The following is a 16,675-nucleotide window of genomic DNA, read 5'->3' on the forward strand; positions in this document are numbered from 1 at the left end:
TGTAAGATGGGACCACAGGCAAATCACTCAATTGCTCTGCTTCACTTTTCCCACCAATACAATTAGGGAGATGCCATCTCTAGCCCAGGACCATTGTGAGAATTTGAGAAACATTCTTTCCTAAAAATCACTGGTACAGAGTAATGAAGATGTGACAATAACTGCCATTGTTAGCGTTATTGAGCACTTACTAAGAACCAAGTGCAGTTCTAAATGCGTTACATAAACGGTCTCATGTAATCCCCACACAAACACTGTCTGTGAAATAGGAGCTATTATCACTCCCGTGCTATGGGTGAGGAGACTGAGGTTTAGAGAGTGTGAAGGAACTTGTCCAGGAGTCCACAGGCAGCATCTGATTCCTTGCAGCCTGCACTCTTAAGCCCTAAGCTATAAATGGCAGCTCCCTCCCCCCTTCTCCTTAAAGGTTAAAACAGAGGGTAGAGCCAATCCTGTGGGGATAAAACAGAACAAAGACCTCCGAAAGGAAGGAAGCCAAGGGAATGTATGCAAGCAGGCGCCTCAGAGAGTATGGAGGCTCAGTTTGCCCCTAAGCTTCCTGACAGCTGTAGCAGGAAGGAGGGGGGAAGCAGAATTCCCAAGGTCCATTTTCTAGAAAAAAAGGAGGCACAGAGACGTGTCTAAATGGACATTTGTCTCGGGTTGAAATTCCAGGAGAGTTGATCTTGTGGCCTGCTCCGCAAACATCCAGGGCCAGAAAATCATCTATGATGATTTTTCATCTATGATGATTTAGTGATGGGCACTAAAAGCCCATTTACACACGTGATTCTGAGAGTCAGAGGCAGAGGGGGAAGAAAACACATGAAATTCTATCCCAGAGGAGAACCTTGCTAGACTCCAACTTCCCACAGCAGTATGGGGCATGGGAGGGGACTTAGGCCCTGTTTCTGTGTTTGTCTCTCTCCACAGCACACACCACACAGCCCCTGTGGGAAGAGCCCCAGGTCCCTGGTCTACCTGGGGACATGACACTCTTCCAGAGACTGGGCCTAGGGATGGATGGCAAGTGAACCAGGGCAATGTTGTGGGAGAGGGTCAGACTTCCAGAGCCTGGAGTGGGGGGCGGGGGCAGGGGAGGGCTGGGTCTGTCAGTCTGGGCCTGCTGGAAGAGGCAGAGCAGGAGGAACTGGTTGTGGGATTTGGAGAGGATGATAACACCAGGGCCAGTGGAAGGGTATTTTAGGCAGAAGGAGCAGCAGTGGGTGGTTCAGGGTTTGCTTTTCCCCATGCTCAGATATTGCCCCTTTTGATGTCCCCTTTCCTGGAATTCTGCCTGGAGAGCCCTCCATGCCACCCACCTCAACCCACCCCACTCATACAGGGGAGGCTGACTCCCCCCATCCACCTGGATTGAGAGAGGGGAGAGAGAGACTTGTGTCTGAATCACCTTCTGCCCAACACTGCAAGACCAGTCTGCCTTCTCCAGCTCAGGTATCATGGCTCACTTTGTGGTCCAGTACGATGTAGTCATGGAGGATGTCATTGGAGATGTGCAGGTGAGGGAGCTGGGAGGAATGGAAGGAACATGGGCTCTGGAGTCAGACAGGACTGGCCGGTAATCCAGCTTCTGCAAGTTATTCATCTGTTTTTCCTTAGAGATCAGTGGGGACAAGTGAACATGGACAGAATGATGTATGGGGACACAAGACTTCACAGCATGGGAGATACATATGCTTCCTCTAAGTGTTGGAGACCTGAAACTCTATAAATGGAATAAAACTCCAAATGAATCCATTCCTTTTTAGAGCTTGTTTGGAGGTTCTAGCAGGGGAGCGCAGCTACTTGTATACCCTTGACCGAAGAACAGTCCTCCTCTATCGGGGATGGTTGTCCTCTTCCACTGAGCTCACAGTTTTGGGAGGGACGCACATGGAGCGGTGAGGGAGGAAGGGGACACCTGCCTAGCCAGCCAGATCAGCCGAATCAACCCTGGCGATCAATGGGGTGACAGATGTCGCAGCCAGATCGCCCTCACATCCGAATCCATTCCTTTTTAAAAAGATTTTATTTATTTGTTTGTTTGAGAGAAACAGAGAGAGAGTGAGAGCGAGCCTAGGCACACAAGAGCAGGAGCAGGGGGAGAGGGAAGGGCAGAAGGAGAAGCAGACTCCCTGCTGAGGGGGGTTGTGGGGGGGCACAACACAGGGTTATGACCTGAGCTGAAGGCAGATGCTTAACCAACTGAACCACCCAGGTGCCCCGAAATGAATCCATTCCTAATTGAATCAAGTTATAGACCACTCTTAACAAGTCCTTTTGGAAAGTGAACCATTGGCCAGTGTAATTGGATTCTTACACTCATGGGACTCTTATTACACTTTCTGCAGCTCTGATGCTCTCATGTTCCCTCAGGCTTTCTTGCCGTCTCTAAGTTTTAAAAATTCTTTTTGCCTCACCTGAGCCATCTGCCTAAACAGGGAGCCCTTAATTCAGAGCTCACACATTCATGAGGAATATGCAGAGATCCCATGCTCTGCCAGGGGGGTAGAGCATGGAACCAAAACCCTTGGCCTGACAGCAACGACTGCATAGCAACCTGAGATGTCTGATCCCAGCCTGCCTTTCCTGCCATACCTCTCACCGCCTGCAGTGCATAAACCACCCTCTGGCTGCTCCACACCACACCACACCACACCACACCACACCACACCACACCACACGCCTTTCTTCACATCACCCAAATTTGCCACTCATTTCTGTCTGAGCATTTGCTCATATTATCTGCTGCCCTGGGAATGTCTTCTCCCTCCTTTCTCCGCTGGTCAGGGTGGGTCCTCGTCCTTGAAAACCTTGCTCAAATGCCACCTCTCTGATGACCCCAGCCCACTGACAATTCCTCCCTCTGCTCTAGGCTAATATAGTGCTTTGGTAACACCTCTCTCATATTTACTCATTCGTTCATACATAGATACATTGCCACCAAGCAGAGCTACCCTAGCTCAGTCCTGTCCTCATTGACTCTAGGAAGTCAGAAATGAGGTGGACACAACCCCCCCTCTTCCTTTGGAACGTTCCAGTCCTGAAGCAGCCAGATACATAGAGCTATGGCAGTCATAAAAGGTTCTGAGTGCTGTGTATAAACTGTAATGGTTATGTGTGGATACCACTGAGGAGTGTTTCAGGAAAGCCTTCCTAAAGGAGTTGGCCTTTAAATTAGCCTGGGAAAATATGAATAGACTCCACCTCTGGGTCGATGGGGTGAAGGGAATAGCACGCAGAGAGAGTGGGGGGGGGCAGTATGTGCAGAGGCACAGAGGTATGGTACAGCCCTTTGTGGAGGGGGAATAAAATACTTCACCCTCTCAAAATAGGAGCTGAGGGTACCCTGCCAGTAGGTGGCAGCAGGGGCCTCGACCTGGTGGTGTTCTAGCATGTGGGTGTGTTAATTGTATTTGTCTGCTTCTCCCTTCTTTACCTTCTTGACCATTGCCTGGAGTAGAAATACAATTAGAACAGACGGAATTAGGCACTAAATAGTAAGACAGATACTGCCGTTTACTGTGTGCCCTGCCTCCTGCATCCTCTAACGAGAACCCTTCAATTGACCTCCCATTCCTGCTTGAGTATGCCTGTCTTTCAAAGCCCAGCATGTTCACCCCTTCATTCATTCAGTTGGGACTCCCTAGGTACCTGATATGCTTCATGCCTACTGCTGGCTGATGTGGGGAACCCTGAAGTGAATCACACACAGATCCTATCCATCGTCAACAAAGAGACACAAAAGATGAGAAGTGTTCTTTCAATGACAACACAAGGTAAGACAGATGCCATCATGGGGGAAGAAGGTGGTCAGGGAGGGCTCCGTGGCAGAAGTAAAGACTGACGTGGGTTAAAGAGTACAAAAAGAAAAAAAGAAGTGTACCAAACTGGGAGGGGGGCTGTGAAAAGGGAAAGACATTCTAGACAACTGGGGGCTGCATGATTCAGGGGATGAAGGCCAGAAATATCCAGGGGGTGTTTGGGGAGCCTCAAATAGGTTGGAGTTCCTGGAGCATGGATTTGAGGCACAAGAAATGGTTAAGAGGTGAGACTGAAGGCTACAGCAGGGGCATGATATGGAACATGGAATGTGTCTTGAAGGTGACAAGGGAGCCATGAGAAGGAATGACATAATGGGGTTTGAGTTTAGAAAGACCAGACTGAGCAGCTGCTCCAAAGATGTATGGATGGGAGGGGCCACAATAGAAGCAGCGGAACCAAAGAGAAAGAAGTCCCGAATTTGGGTTTTGTGAGTTTGGGATGGAGAGGAAGGGCGGACCCGAGATATATCCAGAAGATTAAACCAGCAGGAATTGGTGGCTGGTTGGATGTGCCCCTGGGAGTGAGGGGCACAGGAAGATTTAGGGATGACCCTCAGGTTTGTATCTGGAGTGGCCATGTGGATGATAGGGTCTGTAAATGACAAAGGCACACAAGGGCAGGATGGCGGAAATATATGAACTCATTGTTTGGGCAGAATACATTGGAGGCATCTTCAGACATCCATGGGGATGGGTCCAACAGTGAGCAGCTATGCAATTGTGGAGGGGGAAGAATGGAGAGCATTGGACTGGAGAAAGAGGTCTTAGGTCATTGTGGAGATTCAGAGACTGAAAGTACGGGAGTTAGGGAAGTGACCCAGGGAGAATGTATTGAGCCAGAAGAGCAGATCCAGGATGGCAATTGCTAAGTTAGCACAGCTTCCCAGTCCAGCAGCTATTGATCTCCTCAGCTCTCAGGGTGTGCAGCCCCACCAGCTGCCAGCAGTCTGCTCAGAGCTCTATATCCCCACCACTTCCCTCCATTGTGCTACACCAGCATAATCATTTTCTTTGCATGCCATGGCTGAAAAAGTATCAGGAAGCACTGCTTAAGGGACAGAGGGAGAAAATGGAGCTCAAGAAAGAGACTGAAGCAAATGGGCCAGAGAGCTGGTAGGAGGATAAGGAGAGTTCACCACCTCAGATTCCCAGGACAAAGGATTCTTCTTGGGACCAAAAGTGATCGATCAGCAATTGCAAAATACATCAGGGAGATGCAGTCCAATAAGAATCAAAATACACCCACTAAGTTTGGAAACCAACTTGTTATTGTTGCCTTTAGTGAGAAAAGAGTCAGTGTGTGGTGAGGGCTGAAGCCAGTCTGTGGTGTGGAAAGCAATAAGCTGGAGGTGAGGAGACCACTGTAGGTGATGATTTCATTACCTTGGCATGCTGTAGGGATTAGAGAAGATGGTTTGAAGTTCTGATGGGATTGGGGCCAATGGGGATTGTCCTAATGGATGGAAAAGACACACAACTTTTCATACTCTAAAGAAGACCCAAGTAGCATGTGTGGGGCAGGTCAGAGAGAAGGGTCTGACCAGTGGAGGAGGTGCTGGAGGCTGGGAGTGCATGGGGTCCAGGACAGGACTGTTCTGTCCTTAATAGAGGAAGTGGTGTATGGGTGTGTGAACCCTGTGCAAGAGTGTGGTGGGCGGTCCAAGGGGCATGGCCTGGTGCCCTTAATTTTCTTCATTAGGAAGGAAAGGAAACATTTCCTGAAAGTGAGGTGGCATGGCAGCTGAGGGGAGCGTGAGAGGTTGGTGACCTGGGTCATGCCTCTGGCTTATAGGATGTGAGGTGTGAGGCCACCAGGGAGCCTGGGACCATGAAGAGATAGGAATGTGATATTTCCGGAAACTCTCACCTACCCAGGTTATGGGAGGAATAGCAGGGCAGCTGGGCTCTGCCGTGGGCTTGGGCAGTTGCAGGATGGACGACTCAGGCTTTGGAGACCTGCTGTAGAGTGCCAGGAGAAAGTGGAGACAGAGCCTGCACATGTACTTGTGAATTAACTCAAAGGCTGGAGTGGAGGGAAAGAGTAAGATATCCTTCCTTAGCCTCCTTCCCCCCTGAGAGAGGAGGAGGTAGTATGTCCAGCCTTGTGATCAGACAGTACCTGAATGGCAGAGAGGAGAACAAAGCTGGTTGTCCCAAGGCAGCGCTTCCTTCTGGCTACTGAGCAGCACAGACCCTCAGCAAGCCCCATACTTCCCTAGGCTGAGCTGACACTGGTCCTGGGGGCCCTCCCAGCTCCCCCCTCCACGTCCCTCAGCTGTTCCAGCCTCCAGGCTCTGCAGAGGGAAGATGGAGTAGCGGGAGGGGGCCGGCAGCCAATCACATCCTTGGCAGCCCAAGGCATCTGCACCTGGTCTAACCAATCCCCTCTGAACAAACAGCTTGCTCAGCCTCTGCTCCCTCCTTCCCTGCCTACTCTGCCCAGCAACAGCAGGAAAGAGGTTTAAGGAGGAGAGGGAGGCCCTGCAAACTCCCAGCCCCTGGCAGCAATGGAGCTGGGCCCCTGGTTCACTCTATAGAGGGAGGTTAAAACAATACTTAAGTTCCTGGAGCCCAGGCAAAATGTCCCCAGGGGCTCTCAAGACTGTGCAAGTCAGCTCTCATGGACAGGAACTCACATATTACAGAGATCCTGATCCTTGGAGCCTTGGGCCACAAGCCAGTCTCATTCACTCCACAGCTCTGGGGCAGGCCCTGGGCTGACAGCCTGAACAGCAGAGACACAGTTCTGTCAGAGGAGATGGACACTGACACAAACAATCACACAGTTGCCTATTTAACTAGAAACAGAGTTAAAGCCTACGAAGGAAAAAAAAAAAAAAAAAGCAGGGTGTTCCATAGGAGAATAAGAGGGAACCTGATAACCTGATTTAGACCGTCTGTCATGGTTCCTGTTGGTTTCACTTCTTTTTGTCAAGATTTGCGAGGGCTATTTTATTCATTACTTTGCCCCCAGAGGCCTCCCTCCTGTCAAGAGAAACATGGTATTTGTTATTGACGTGAGCGGCTCCATGTTTGGTACTATGATGAAGCAGATAAGAAGGACTCTGCAGACCTTTTGTAGCTTGTTTTAGAAGGCTCAGAAAGCAGAGAGTGCTGGAACAGTGGTCCTCTGGGACCAGAGACTCTACCTCCCATCACTCTTGGATCTTATAGGCCAAGGCCTACCCAAAGGTCCTGGAACCTTGCACATCAGGAGCCATGAAGACCTGAAATCACAGAGTACTAGAAACGTTGAACATTGGACAACGGGACTGTAAATAAACATCAAGGGCCTTAGCCACAAAGCTTCAGATCTCCAAGGGGCCCAGAGTCATAGAACCTTCAAGCTGGAGAACTCTGGTGTCATAAAGCCTGAGTCAACAAATAAAAATAAAACCACAGTCAATTTAGACTCTGAACCTTCCACAGGCCACAGGTTGGTTTTGTCTTCTGTTGTTTATTTTACTTCACAGCCAGAAAAATACAGTGCACTGGCATTGTAGTGCTTAGAGACTACAGAGTCCTGGGTCCATCTAGATTTAAATATTGTAGCCCTTCTACCAGAGTGCCCTTAAAATGGAAAACTGGAGCCATAGGCCAAAGAGATTTTGAGCTTAGAGCCTGAATCTATAAAGTTCTGGAAGCAGTATTTTGAACTACAGTACTCTGGGATTCTAGAATTATAATGTTCAAGTGACCTGGAGCAGTATGGTCTATGTGCCTTGAAATTTTGAACCATAGAGCCCACAGGACCTAAGGCTACTAACTTGTATTTTACCAGAGTGTAACCAAACTGGGGGAAGGGAAATATCGAGAGCTGTCTTTTTGTAGTCTTAAGTGTAGGGGAAAGACATACCCAATTCCAAACTGTCTAGCCTTCCTATCTCATCTAGAGTCAGGAAAAAGCTGAGGAGCACTTGTGGAGGTCATGTTTCAGGGGCATAGGTGCCCTAAAAGACCAAGACCGAAGCATAGAACTATGAAATGCTTCTCCTTCCCTCACACAGTATCACCACATGCACTGCATTCCTGTATAACAACAGGAGATTACAGCTGAGGGTACTGGAAGCCTAGGCTCTTCAGGAAAGAATATCCTGAGAAACCCAAGACAAGAGAGGAGTCGAAAACAAGGACCCTAGAAGAAATTTTAGCCTCTGACACATGCAACTGTAGCAACTAGCAAGCACGATTGAATTACTCACCAAGTAATCTCAAATCACACAAAATCTCACACTTAAAGGTCTTTTTATGTGATACATCATGTCTGCTTTCACCAAATACTTACAAGCCATGCCCAAATGAAAAAACATGGTCTGAAAAGATAAATCAACCATCAGAACCAGACTGATATGGTAGAGAAATGATTAGACCTGGAATTTATAACAGCTATGACTAATATGCTAAGGGCCCTAAGTGTGAAAAGTGGGCAACATGCAAGAACAGATGGGAAATGCAAGCAGAGATGGATACCCTAAGAAAACCAACAGTAAGTGCTAGAAATAGAAAATGCTGTAACAGGAATGAAAAATGCCTTTGATGCGGGCTCATTAGGAGACTGATCATGGACAAAAAGCAAGTCAATAAGCCTGAGGATATGTTAATAGAAACTTCCCAAACTGAAAAGCCAAGAGAAAAAAGAACGCAAAACAAAGTAAAACAGAAGAGAGTATCCAAGAACTGTGTACAATTACAAAAGTATAGCATATGTGTAATGGGAATACCGGAAGGAGAAGAAAGAAAGTAACAGAAGAAATAATGGAAGGAATACTGGATACAAATTTTCCAAAATAAATGACAGCCACTGAACCAACCACAGGTCTAGGAAGTTCAGAGAACACTATAGCAGGATTAGTACCAAAAAAGTCTACACATAGGCCTATCCTATTCAAACTGCAGAAAATCAAAGACAAAATTCTTTAAAAAGCCCATAGAAAATATCACCTTAGTTATACAGGAACAAGAATAAGAATTATATTGGATTTCTCTTGAAAAACCATGCAACAAAAAGAAAGTGAACTATGTAACGCACTGAAGGAAAAAAAGAGTGTTAGAAAAAGGAATAAATTAAGGTTAAACAATACTCTTTTCTTTTTAAATTAATTGATCTAACAAAAACAGTTTGCTCAAAATAATTATAGAAATAATGTGTTCAGTGAATACAGCTTATTGATAAGTGAAATTAGTGACAGCAATGTTATAGAAGAGACAGGAGGGATGAACTCGGAATATTCTATCACAGGATACTTGCACCACACATGAAGCTGTATAGTGTTTTTTGAAAGTGGACTTGGATTAGTTGCAAAAGCATATTCCACATTCTAGGGCAAACATTAAGAAAAAAATTAAAGACATAATGGATATGCTAAGAAACAAGAGAAAATGAGATCATATCAAACACTCAGTTAAAACCACAGAAGACAGAGAAAGAGTAGTAGAATGAAAAAAAGGAAGGAAGAAAGGAGGAAGGGAGGAGGATGGATGGAAGGAAGGAAGAAGAAAAACAAGGGCAGCAAATAGAAAACAGTTAAAAATATGGCAAATATTAATCTAACTCTAACAGTAATCATGTTAACCATAAATGGTCTAAATACACCAATCAAGAGACAGAGACTATCAGTGTTGATTCAAACAAAACAGAACATAACAAAAACAAACAAACAAAATCAGACCTAATTATGTGTTGTCTACCAAAAACCCATTTTAAACATAAACACACAGATGGATTAAAAGTAATGGTATGGAAACAAAAGACATACCATGCTAACACGAATCCTAAAAAAACTGGAGGAGCTATATTAATTTCAGACAAAGTAGACTTTACAGCAAGTAAATTATCAGGGATAAAGAGACCATTGTATAAAGGAACAAAAAGCAAATTTCCCTGACAGATAACATGCTGCTCGATCTCTTGGTATACATGGCATCACCTGCATGGAAGATCTGTCTGATTCACAAGATCTATACTACTGTAAAGTGTTTCTTCTTTGAAACCTTCCTGTGGCCCTTCAAATGATCTTCTCCATGAAGTGGAATGAAGAAAAAGAGTACCCATTTTGCAGAAGGTGTGGATGCCAGCAATAGGGAAAACCAGATCAACAGGCCTATTAGAAGGATAAACTAAGGTATCTACCATCATTATTTCTGCAATTTGGCCAGTTAATAAACAATGACTACTTTCAAACTGAAAAAAATCTTATATAACTATAATTACATAATAACTCCCCAAGAAGACACGACAATCCTTAATGTGTAATGCACCTAGCAATAGGATGTCAAAATACATGAGGCAAAAAGTGATAGGACTGCAAGGAGAAATAGACAAAACCACTGTTATAGTTAGAGACTTCAGCTCCTTCTGTCATAAATGGACAGATCCAGCAGGCAGAAAATCAGTAAGGACATAGTTTAACTGAACAGCACCATCAATCATTTGGATCTAATTGACATCTACACAATACGTCATCCAACAACAGCACAGTACACATCCATCTCAAGCTCACGTGGAATATTTGCCAGGATAGACTGCCTTGTGGGCCATAAAACACGACTTAACAAATTTAAAAGAATGGAAATCATACAATAAATATATGCTCTCAGACCAAGTGGAATTAAACTAGAAACCAAAAACAGAAAGGGAGCTGGAAAATCTCAACAGACTAAGCAACACACTTCTAAACATGTAATCTGCCTCTGGTTAACAGGAGATTCTCAAGAAGGGTCATCATGTTCTATGTTGCAGTCCTCTGAATGAAAACGAATGAATGGTTAAATCCTTAAAACTATACAACTCTTAGGCCTTAGTACCTTGTATAGAAATAACCTTTCAATCTTGAGCAAGACCTGAGCTCCCTGTTCGAGAATGTGTGACCTAATCTATACCCTGAGCTCGTCCTGCGGCATGAAAGACTCTGATCCACTTAAAAGCATTCAAGGCATCTTCTATCCATTTAAGACGTAGAGAATGGTGGGCCACAAAGTGGTATTTCCTGTTGTCTCTGAAATCTATAGCAACGTAAAAATTGGAAAGCATAAGGTTTAACACCTCCAAAATATGGATTTGAGCCCCTGGCTCATCAGTGACACACATCATGTGTGACGTTGAGCAAGTCACTCCACCTCTCTGAGCCTCAGTGTTGTCACTTATAAAATGGGTATGATATTAGTACCGTTGTCATTGTGTTGCTATGACAATTAAATGAGCTGATGCATCTAAATATTTAGCACAAATAAATAAATAAATATATAGCACAGTGCCTGGAACATAACAAGTGCCCTATAAGTGGTACCTAATATGAGAAACTACATCCCCCATTCCCTGAACCTACTGTGTGCCTAGCCCTATGCTAGGTATCGTCATCAGGAAGGGAGCTAATAGGAAGAAGCATCCTAAGCCCTGTTCTCAGAGGGCTCAATATCTGTGTGGAAAACGAAAATATTCCACATACAACAGCCAGCGAACCATCTGGGACAGGGAATATCTGGGTGCCAGGGGCATGGGTCAGAGTAAGCAATCAAAGAAGTGCTGCCCAGAGAAGGAGCAACTGAAGGAACAGTGAAGATATGAATATGTAAAGGAGAAGGGGGTGGGGGAAGGTCTGTTATCTAAAGGGCACAACAAGAGCAAAGTTGTGGAGAAAAAAAATCACGTGGAATCTGGGTTTTCTGGGGGCTGATGAGAAGGTCAGCCTGGAAGAAATGGAAGGTGAGGTGGAAGAACAGATTACTTAGGACAGAACCAAAGTATGCCAATTCACAGGAAGGAAGTTATAAAGACCTAGAATCATAAAACTCTCAAGCTTTAGGGTCCCAGAATCACTGAATCCTGGGTCATGGGGTCCAGGAACCATGGAACACACAGGATCCTAGCACCCTGAAAGCACAGAGTTTGAACCTTCTAGTCCACCACTGTCTAACAGGACTACCTTACCTTGATGATGGAAATGTTCTAAAGTTCTGAGGTGTCCAATTTGGTAGCCACTGCTCTGCAATAACCGTCACATGGTTATGGGACACTTGAAATGTGGCTACTGCAAGTAAAGAAACAGACTTTAACGTTTTCCTTTAACTTACATTGAAATAGCTACGTGTGGCTAAGCAGTTACAATTGGACAGTGCAATTCTAGGCTTAGAGCCATAGGGCCTCTAGCATGTCTCCCTGAGAATTCTAGATTTACAGAGTGTTGGAGTCAGAGTCTTAGAGCCATACGACACTTAGGCCTTAGTACCTCACATAGAGATAACCTTTCAGTCTTTTTTTTAAAAGATTTTATTTATTTATTCATGAGAAACCCAGAGAGAGAGAGAGAGAGAGAGAGAGAGAGAGAGAGAGAGAGAGGGCAGAGACACAGGCAGAGGGAGAAGCAGGCTCTATGCAAGGAGCCCGACGTGGCACTTGATCCCGGGACTCCAGGATCCTGCCCTGGGCCTAAGGCGGGTGCTAAACCGCTGACCCACCTAGGGATCCCCCAACCTTCCAGTCTTGAGCAAAACTTCAGGCCTTGGTCCACCCCCTTCACTTCATCCACATCCCACAAACTAACAAGGCCATGAATGTGATCCTTGGTGACCTGCAGGCCGACTACTTCAACATCATCACCTTTTCTGATTCGGTTAGTGTCTAGAAAGCTGGAGGCTCCACCCAGACTACTATCCAGAATTATCCACAGCACCAAGGACTACCTGGCCACATGGAAGCTGATGGTTGTAAGTGTTAGACCTGGCCACTCAAATGGATGGGCTGTGGTAATGTGAGGAGTTCCTTTTTATTTTTTATTTAGTTTTTAACTTTAGTTTTTCTATTTTAAGGAGGCCCCACACCCAATGTGGGGCTCAAACTCATGACCCTGAAATTAAGAGTCACATGCTCTACCATCTGAGCCAGCCAGACACCCCAGATGTGGGGAATTCTCAAAATGCTCCCTTCATTCCCCATCCACCTCACCTCTCACAATACCTGAAATATCACTATTATGTTTTCTACAAATATGTCCCTTCATCTTCTGTGTTCTTTTTCCTAGTAGAAAGAACATAGTTCTATGTATTTTAGGGTACATTCTTCCTTGGCTCTGAGTTTCTCTTTAAAGCACATACTCAGGAGAATTTGCCAAAACTGTTTAAAATCAATAATCTACATACTTATTTCCAAGCATTTGGTCAAGCTTTTGAGCAAAATCATCTCTCAGAAAAGTACCGAAGTCTCCCCGATCAAACACCTCCCGTCAACTCATCCATTTTTTTCCCCTGTAGCATGGAGGTGAGGTTGCTATCCTTGGGGAGCTGCCTGTCTGACTAGAGGATTAGATATCCCCCCAGGAAACAGGCAAATCGTAGTCTGGGACAGGGCGTGATAAAAGCCAAGAACATGTGGGCCCCACTGTCAGATCTCAGGGAGCCTGTGTCGGGGTGGGGGAGCTGGGAAGGATAAGCAGCAGAAAAAGTCTGAGCAAGGATGATGAGAAATTCCTGAGCCAGAGAGGTTGGTGAGGTGCCCAGTGTGTCTGCATTGGGAAAAATAACCAGAAATAACCAGAAAAGATGGTCTCACAGTCTGCTTCCCACTTAGGGACCAACATCAAAGCAGCTCTGCTAAACCACAGCAACCAGGAGACTGCACGGGGACCCAATGTGGGGAGGACCCCTCTCATCACCTTCCTGACAGATGTGGAGCCCACAGCCAGTGTGATGACGCCCAGTGTGATCCTCTCCAACATCTGACAGGCGCTGGGCAACAGGGTGTCCTTTTTCACTTTGGCCTTTGGGGATGAGGCTGACTTCCCACTGCAATGTCACCTATCCCTGGAGAAACGGGGAGCAGCCCGGTGCATGCACGAGGACACTTGACACAGCCCTACAGCTGGTGGAGGACCTCTCTGAGGAGATCTCCATGCCTCTGCTGGCAGACATGCATCTGGACTACCTGGGTGGCTTGGTAGGGGCCTCCCCTTGGGCCTTTTCCCCCAATTACTTTGGCGGCTCAGAGCTGGTGGTTGCAGGACAGGTGCAGGCAAGCAAGCAGGAACTGGGCATCCAGGGTCAGCTTCTTGTGGCCTGCTACAGCGAGGCAGCCGCCAACAGCAGCCAGAAGAACTTTGGTGTCCCAGGGGAGCCAGCCTACAACATAGCCCACTCACCTGCTGCCTACCTCTGGGCCTACCTCACCATTGGAGAGTTGCTGGAGGCATGCTTCCAGGCCCGTGACACCACCGCTTGCCACCTGCTGGCAGCCAAAGTCCCCAACCTGTCCCTTGAATATGTGAACTTTGTCACATCTCTGACTTTACTGGTCGTGCGGCCCAAGGACGCAAGTGGGAAGGCCAGGATACAGACTTCCACTGCAGCTGGACCAGGCACCATCATGCCCTCACCCACCAGCAGGCATGGCCTAAGGACAGGCACAACCCAGTCAGCCCTGGTATCCAGGGTCTCTCCCAAATCAAGGCTTGTGAAACCAAGGTTCTAGTTATCCTCAACTACTCCTGCCTCTACAAACATTATGCCCAGTTCCAAGGAGTTGGAGCCACTGGGCCAGAGCACTAGTACCCTATCCACCCCAAGCACACCCAAAGCCCAAACATCCAGCACAACACGATCCTGGCACTTTGGTTCAACCAAGTCTCAGAACAACAACTGCTACCTTTGTGCCCTCAAATGCTGGTCCCTTCTTGCTTCTGAAGCCCAGCGTACCATCACACCAGTATCCTGGTACCCTATCCCCATGAATTCCAAGACACAAGTCCCACCTCTGAATCCTGGCACCTTATCCCAGGCCAAAGCTGGCACTATCAAACCTGTTATTCCACTGCACTCCGAACCTGGTGCTCCATCACAACCCAAACTGGATGCTCTATCACACCCCCAACCTGGGGTACTCATATCACAGTCACCCAAAAGGCTGCCACAGCCCAAGCCTGGAGTCTCCACACTTCAGATCCCCAAATGCCTATAACACACTAGACCAAAGGTTCCTGCTCACCAGACCCCAAACAATCTGTCACACCCTAAACCCAGGGTTCTCTCATGTAACACCTCCAAAATCCCATCACCTCTTAAACCTAGTAGCCCACCTCCCCCCAAATTACCCAAGCTTATCATTTCCCAAACCTAGGACCCCACTCCCCAATAAACCCAAAACCCCATAACCCCCCAAACCTGCCAGACCTGCGTCCCCACCTCTTCAGGATCCAAGCACATCCACGAGCACAACCTCAAGTCCCACAAGTCCCAGCAGTACCATGATCACTTCTGTCCCTGGAGAACACCTCTCTATTCCCTTTGACCTCACCCTGAGGAACCTCTGGCATCAGCATGACCTGCTTCTGGGGCCCCAAAGCACCACACACATTCTGGGACCATCTGTGTCAGAAGACCCAACAGTGATCCTACCCAGCAGCTCTGGTCTTCTGCTGGAAGGCAGCTGCCCAAACCTGCCAGTCTTGCTGCCTTCTTGCACCCTCCCTGATGTAGAGAGCCTGCTCCATCTCCCTGAGGAGCTAGAGCTGTCGCATGAGTCAGTGGTGGAGTCCGTGTTCATGGAGTCCTTGAACCCACCAGCTTTCTATACCTTTCTCCCTCTTGATGAAGATGGTGAGTGCCATGGGCAAGAGGTCAAGCCATGGCGGCGGGGGGCGGGGGAGGTATGAATGGGGAGCTCCAGGAACTGGTAGCATACAAGGCATTCTGCAGATTCTAGTGATAACCCAGTTGCCTGCTTGCTTGCTTTGAGACTTCAAATCAGCTATTTAACCTCTCTGGGCCTCAGTACATAAGCACAGAATTAGAGGCTTTGAGGGAGGAGGGATGTTAAGACTGGGAAGGATAAACAGAAACTAACTGGTCAAGCTGTGGTTTTGACATTTGCTTTGTTGGACAAGAGAATTGCTCATGCGTCTCAAGCAGGGTAGGGATACAGGGTTATAAATGGAAGCATCACTGGGCAAGGCAAGTCTGCTTAGTTCTTTTGTGCTCTGTAAACAGCCCTGTTTAAGGAGAGGGGTATAAACACTGGAAAAGATAATTATCTTTAAATTTCCCAAAGACTGTGACGCACTAACTGTTAACATTTTCTAGTCCTTCCGATGTGAAGGTACTGCTCTACATATTGTACTTGTAAGTCCCTCATTTACTACACACACACACACACACACACACACACACACACACACACACCCTGTTAATAACTGCATTTTACTCTTTGGTAAGCTGAAGCACAGTGAAGTGAAGTAACTTATTCCATGTCACACAACTAGTAAGAGATTCGGACCTACATGATTTGGTCCCAGACTGAAGGTACTCCACCCCTCCATTGTTCTGTCTTCCTAAGAAGAGCAACATTTCCTGGGTGACCTCATAGGGCAGGATTAGAGCCAGTTGATGGTGGCAGTAAATCAGAGCTGCCGCAGGGATATAAATTTGGGCATGAGATCCTTCACATGCCCCTCTCCCTCACCACCCACCAATATCTTCATCCATCTTCAATTCTTGGCAATGTTACCTCTGACATATTTCCCAAATGCACCCACTTCTCATCACCCCAACTATTATTATCTTAGGGCAGACTGCCATTGTGTTTACCCTAGAAAACTGGTCTCCCTGCTTCCTCTCTTGGGAGATTTTCTTTGCCATTTTCCTCCAGCAGCAAAGGGGTCATTTAGAAACAAAGATTACTTCGTGTCCCTTTCATACTTAACTCCCCTCAAGGGTTTCCTGTCACACCTAGAATGAGATCCAAAGTTCTCTTGATAGCCCACAAGGCCCTGCATGATCTACCCTCTACCCCATACCTCTCTGACTTCACTTTCTCCCACTCACTCTCTGAACCCTAGCCCCACTGGCCTCCTCTCTGTTCATCCAAT

The 16,675-nt window shown here is 46.8% G+C and overlaps 1 protein-coding gene across 1 annotated transcript; it reads left to right on the forward strand.

Moving 5' to 3' along the window:
• Positions 1 to 1,364: 1,364 nt before the first annotated feature.
• On the forward strand, positions 1,365 to 15,463 carry ITIH6 (inter-alpha-trypsin inhibitor heavy chain family member 6; the record flags this gene model as incomplete). The annotated part of the gene is given in 8 exon segments (XM_055338027.1): positions 1,365 to 1,520; positions 6,761 to 6,868; positions 12,350 to 12,527; positions 13,387 to 13,661; positions 13,663 to 14,391; positions 14,393 to 14,533; positions 14,536 to 14,889; positions 14,891 to 15,463. Coding segments are annotated over 8 exon segments (2,514 nt in total), but the record flags the coding sequence as incomplete, so codon positions are not given.
• Between the last annotated feature and the right edge of the window lie 1,212 nt (positions 15,464 to 16,675).

Source organism: Nyctereutes procyonoides, unplaced genomic scaffold, assembly GCF_905146905.1.
Source record: "Nyctereutes procyonoides isolate TBG_1078 unplaced genomic scaffold, NYPRO_anot_genome, whole genome shotgun sequence".
Lineage (NCBI taxonomy): Eukaryota > Metazoa > Chordata > Mammalia > Carnivora > Canidae > Nyctereutes > Nyctereutes procyonoides.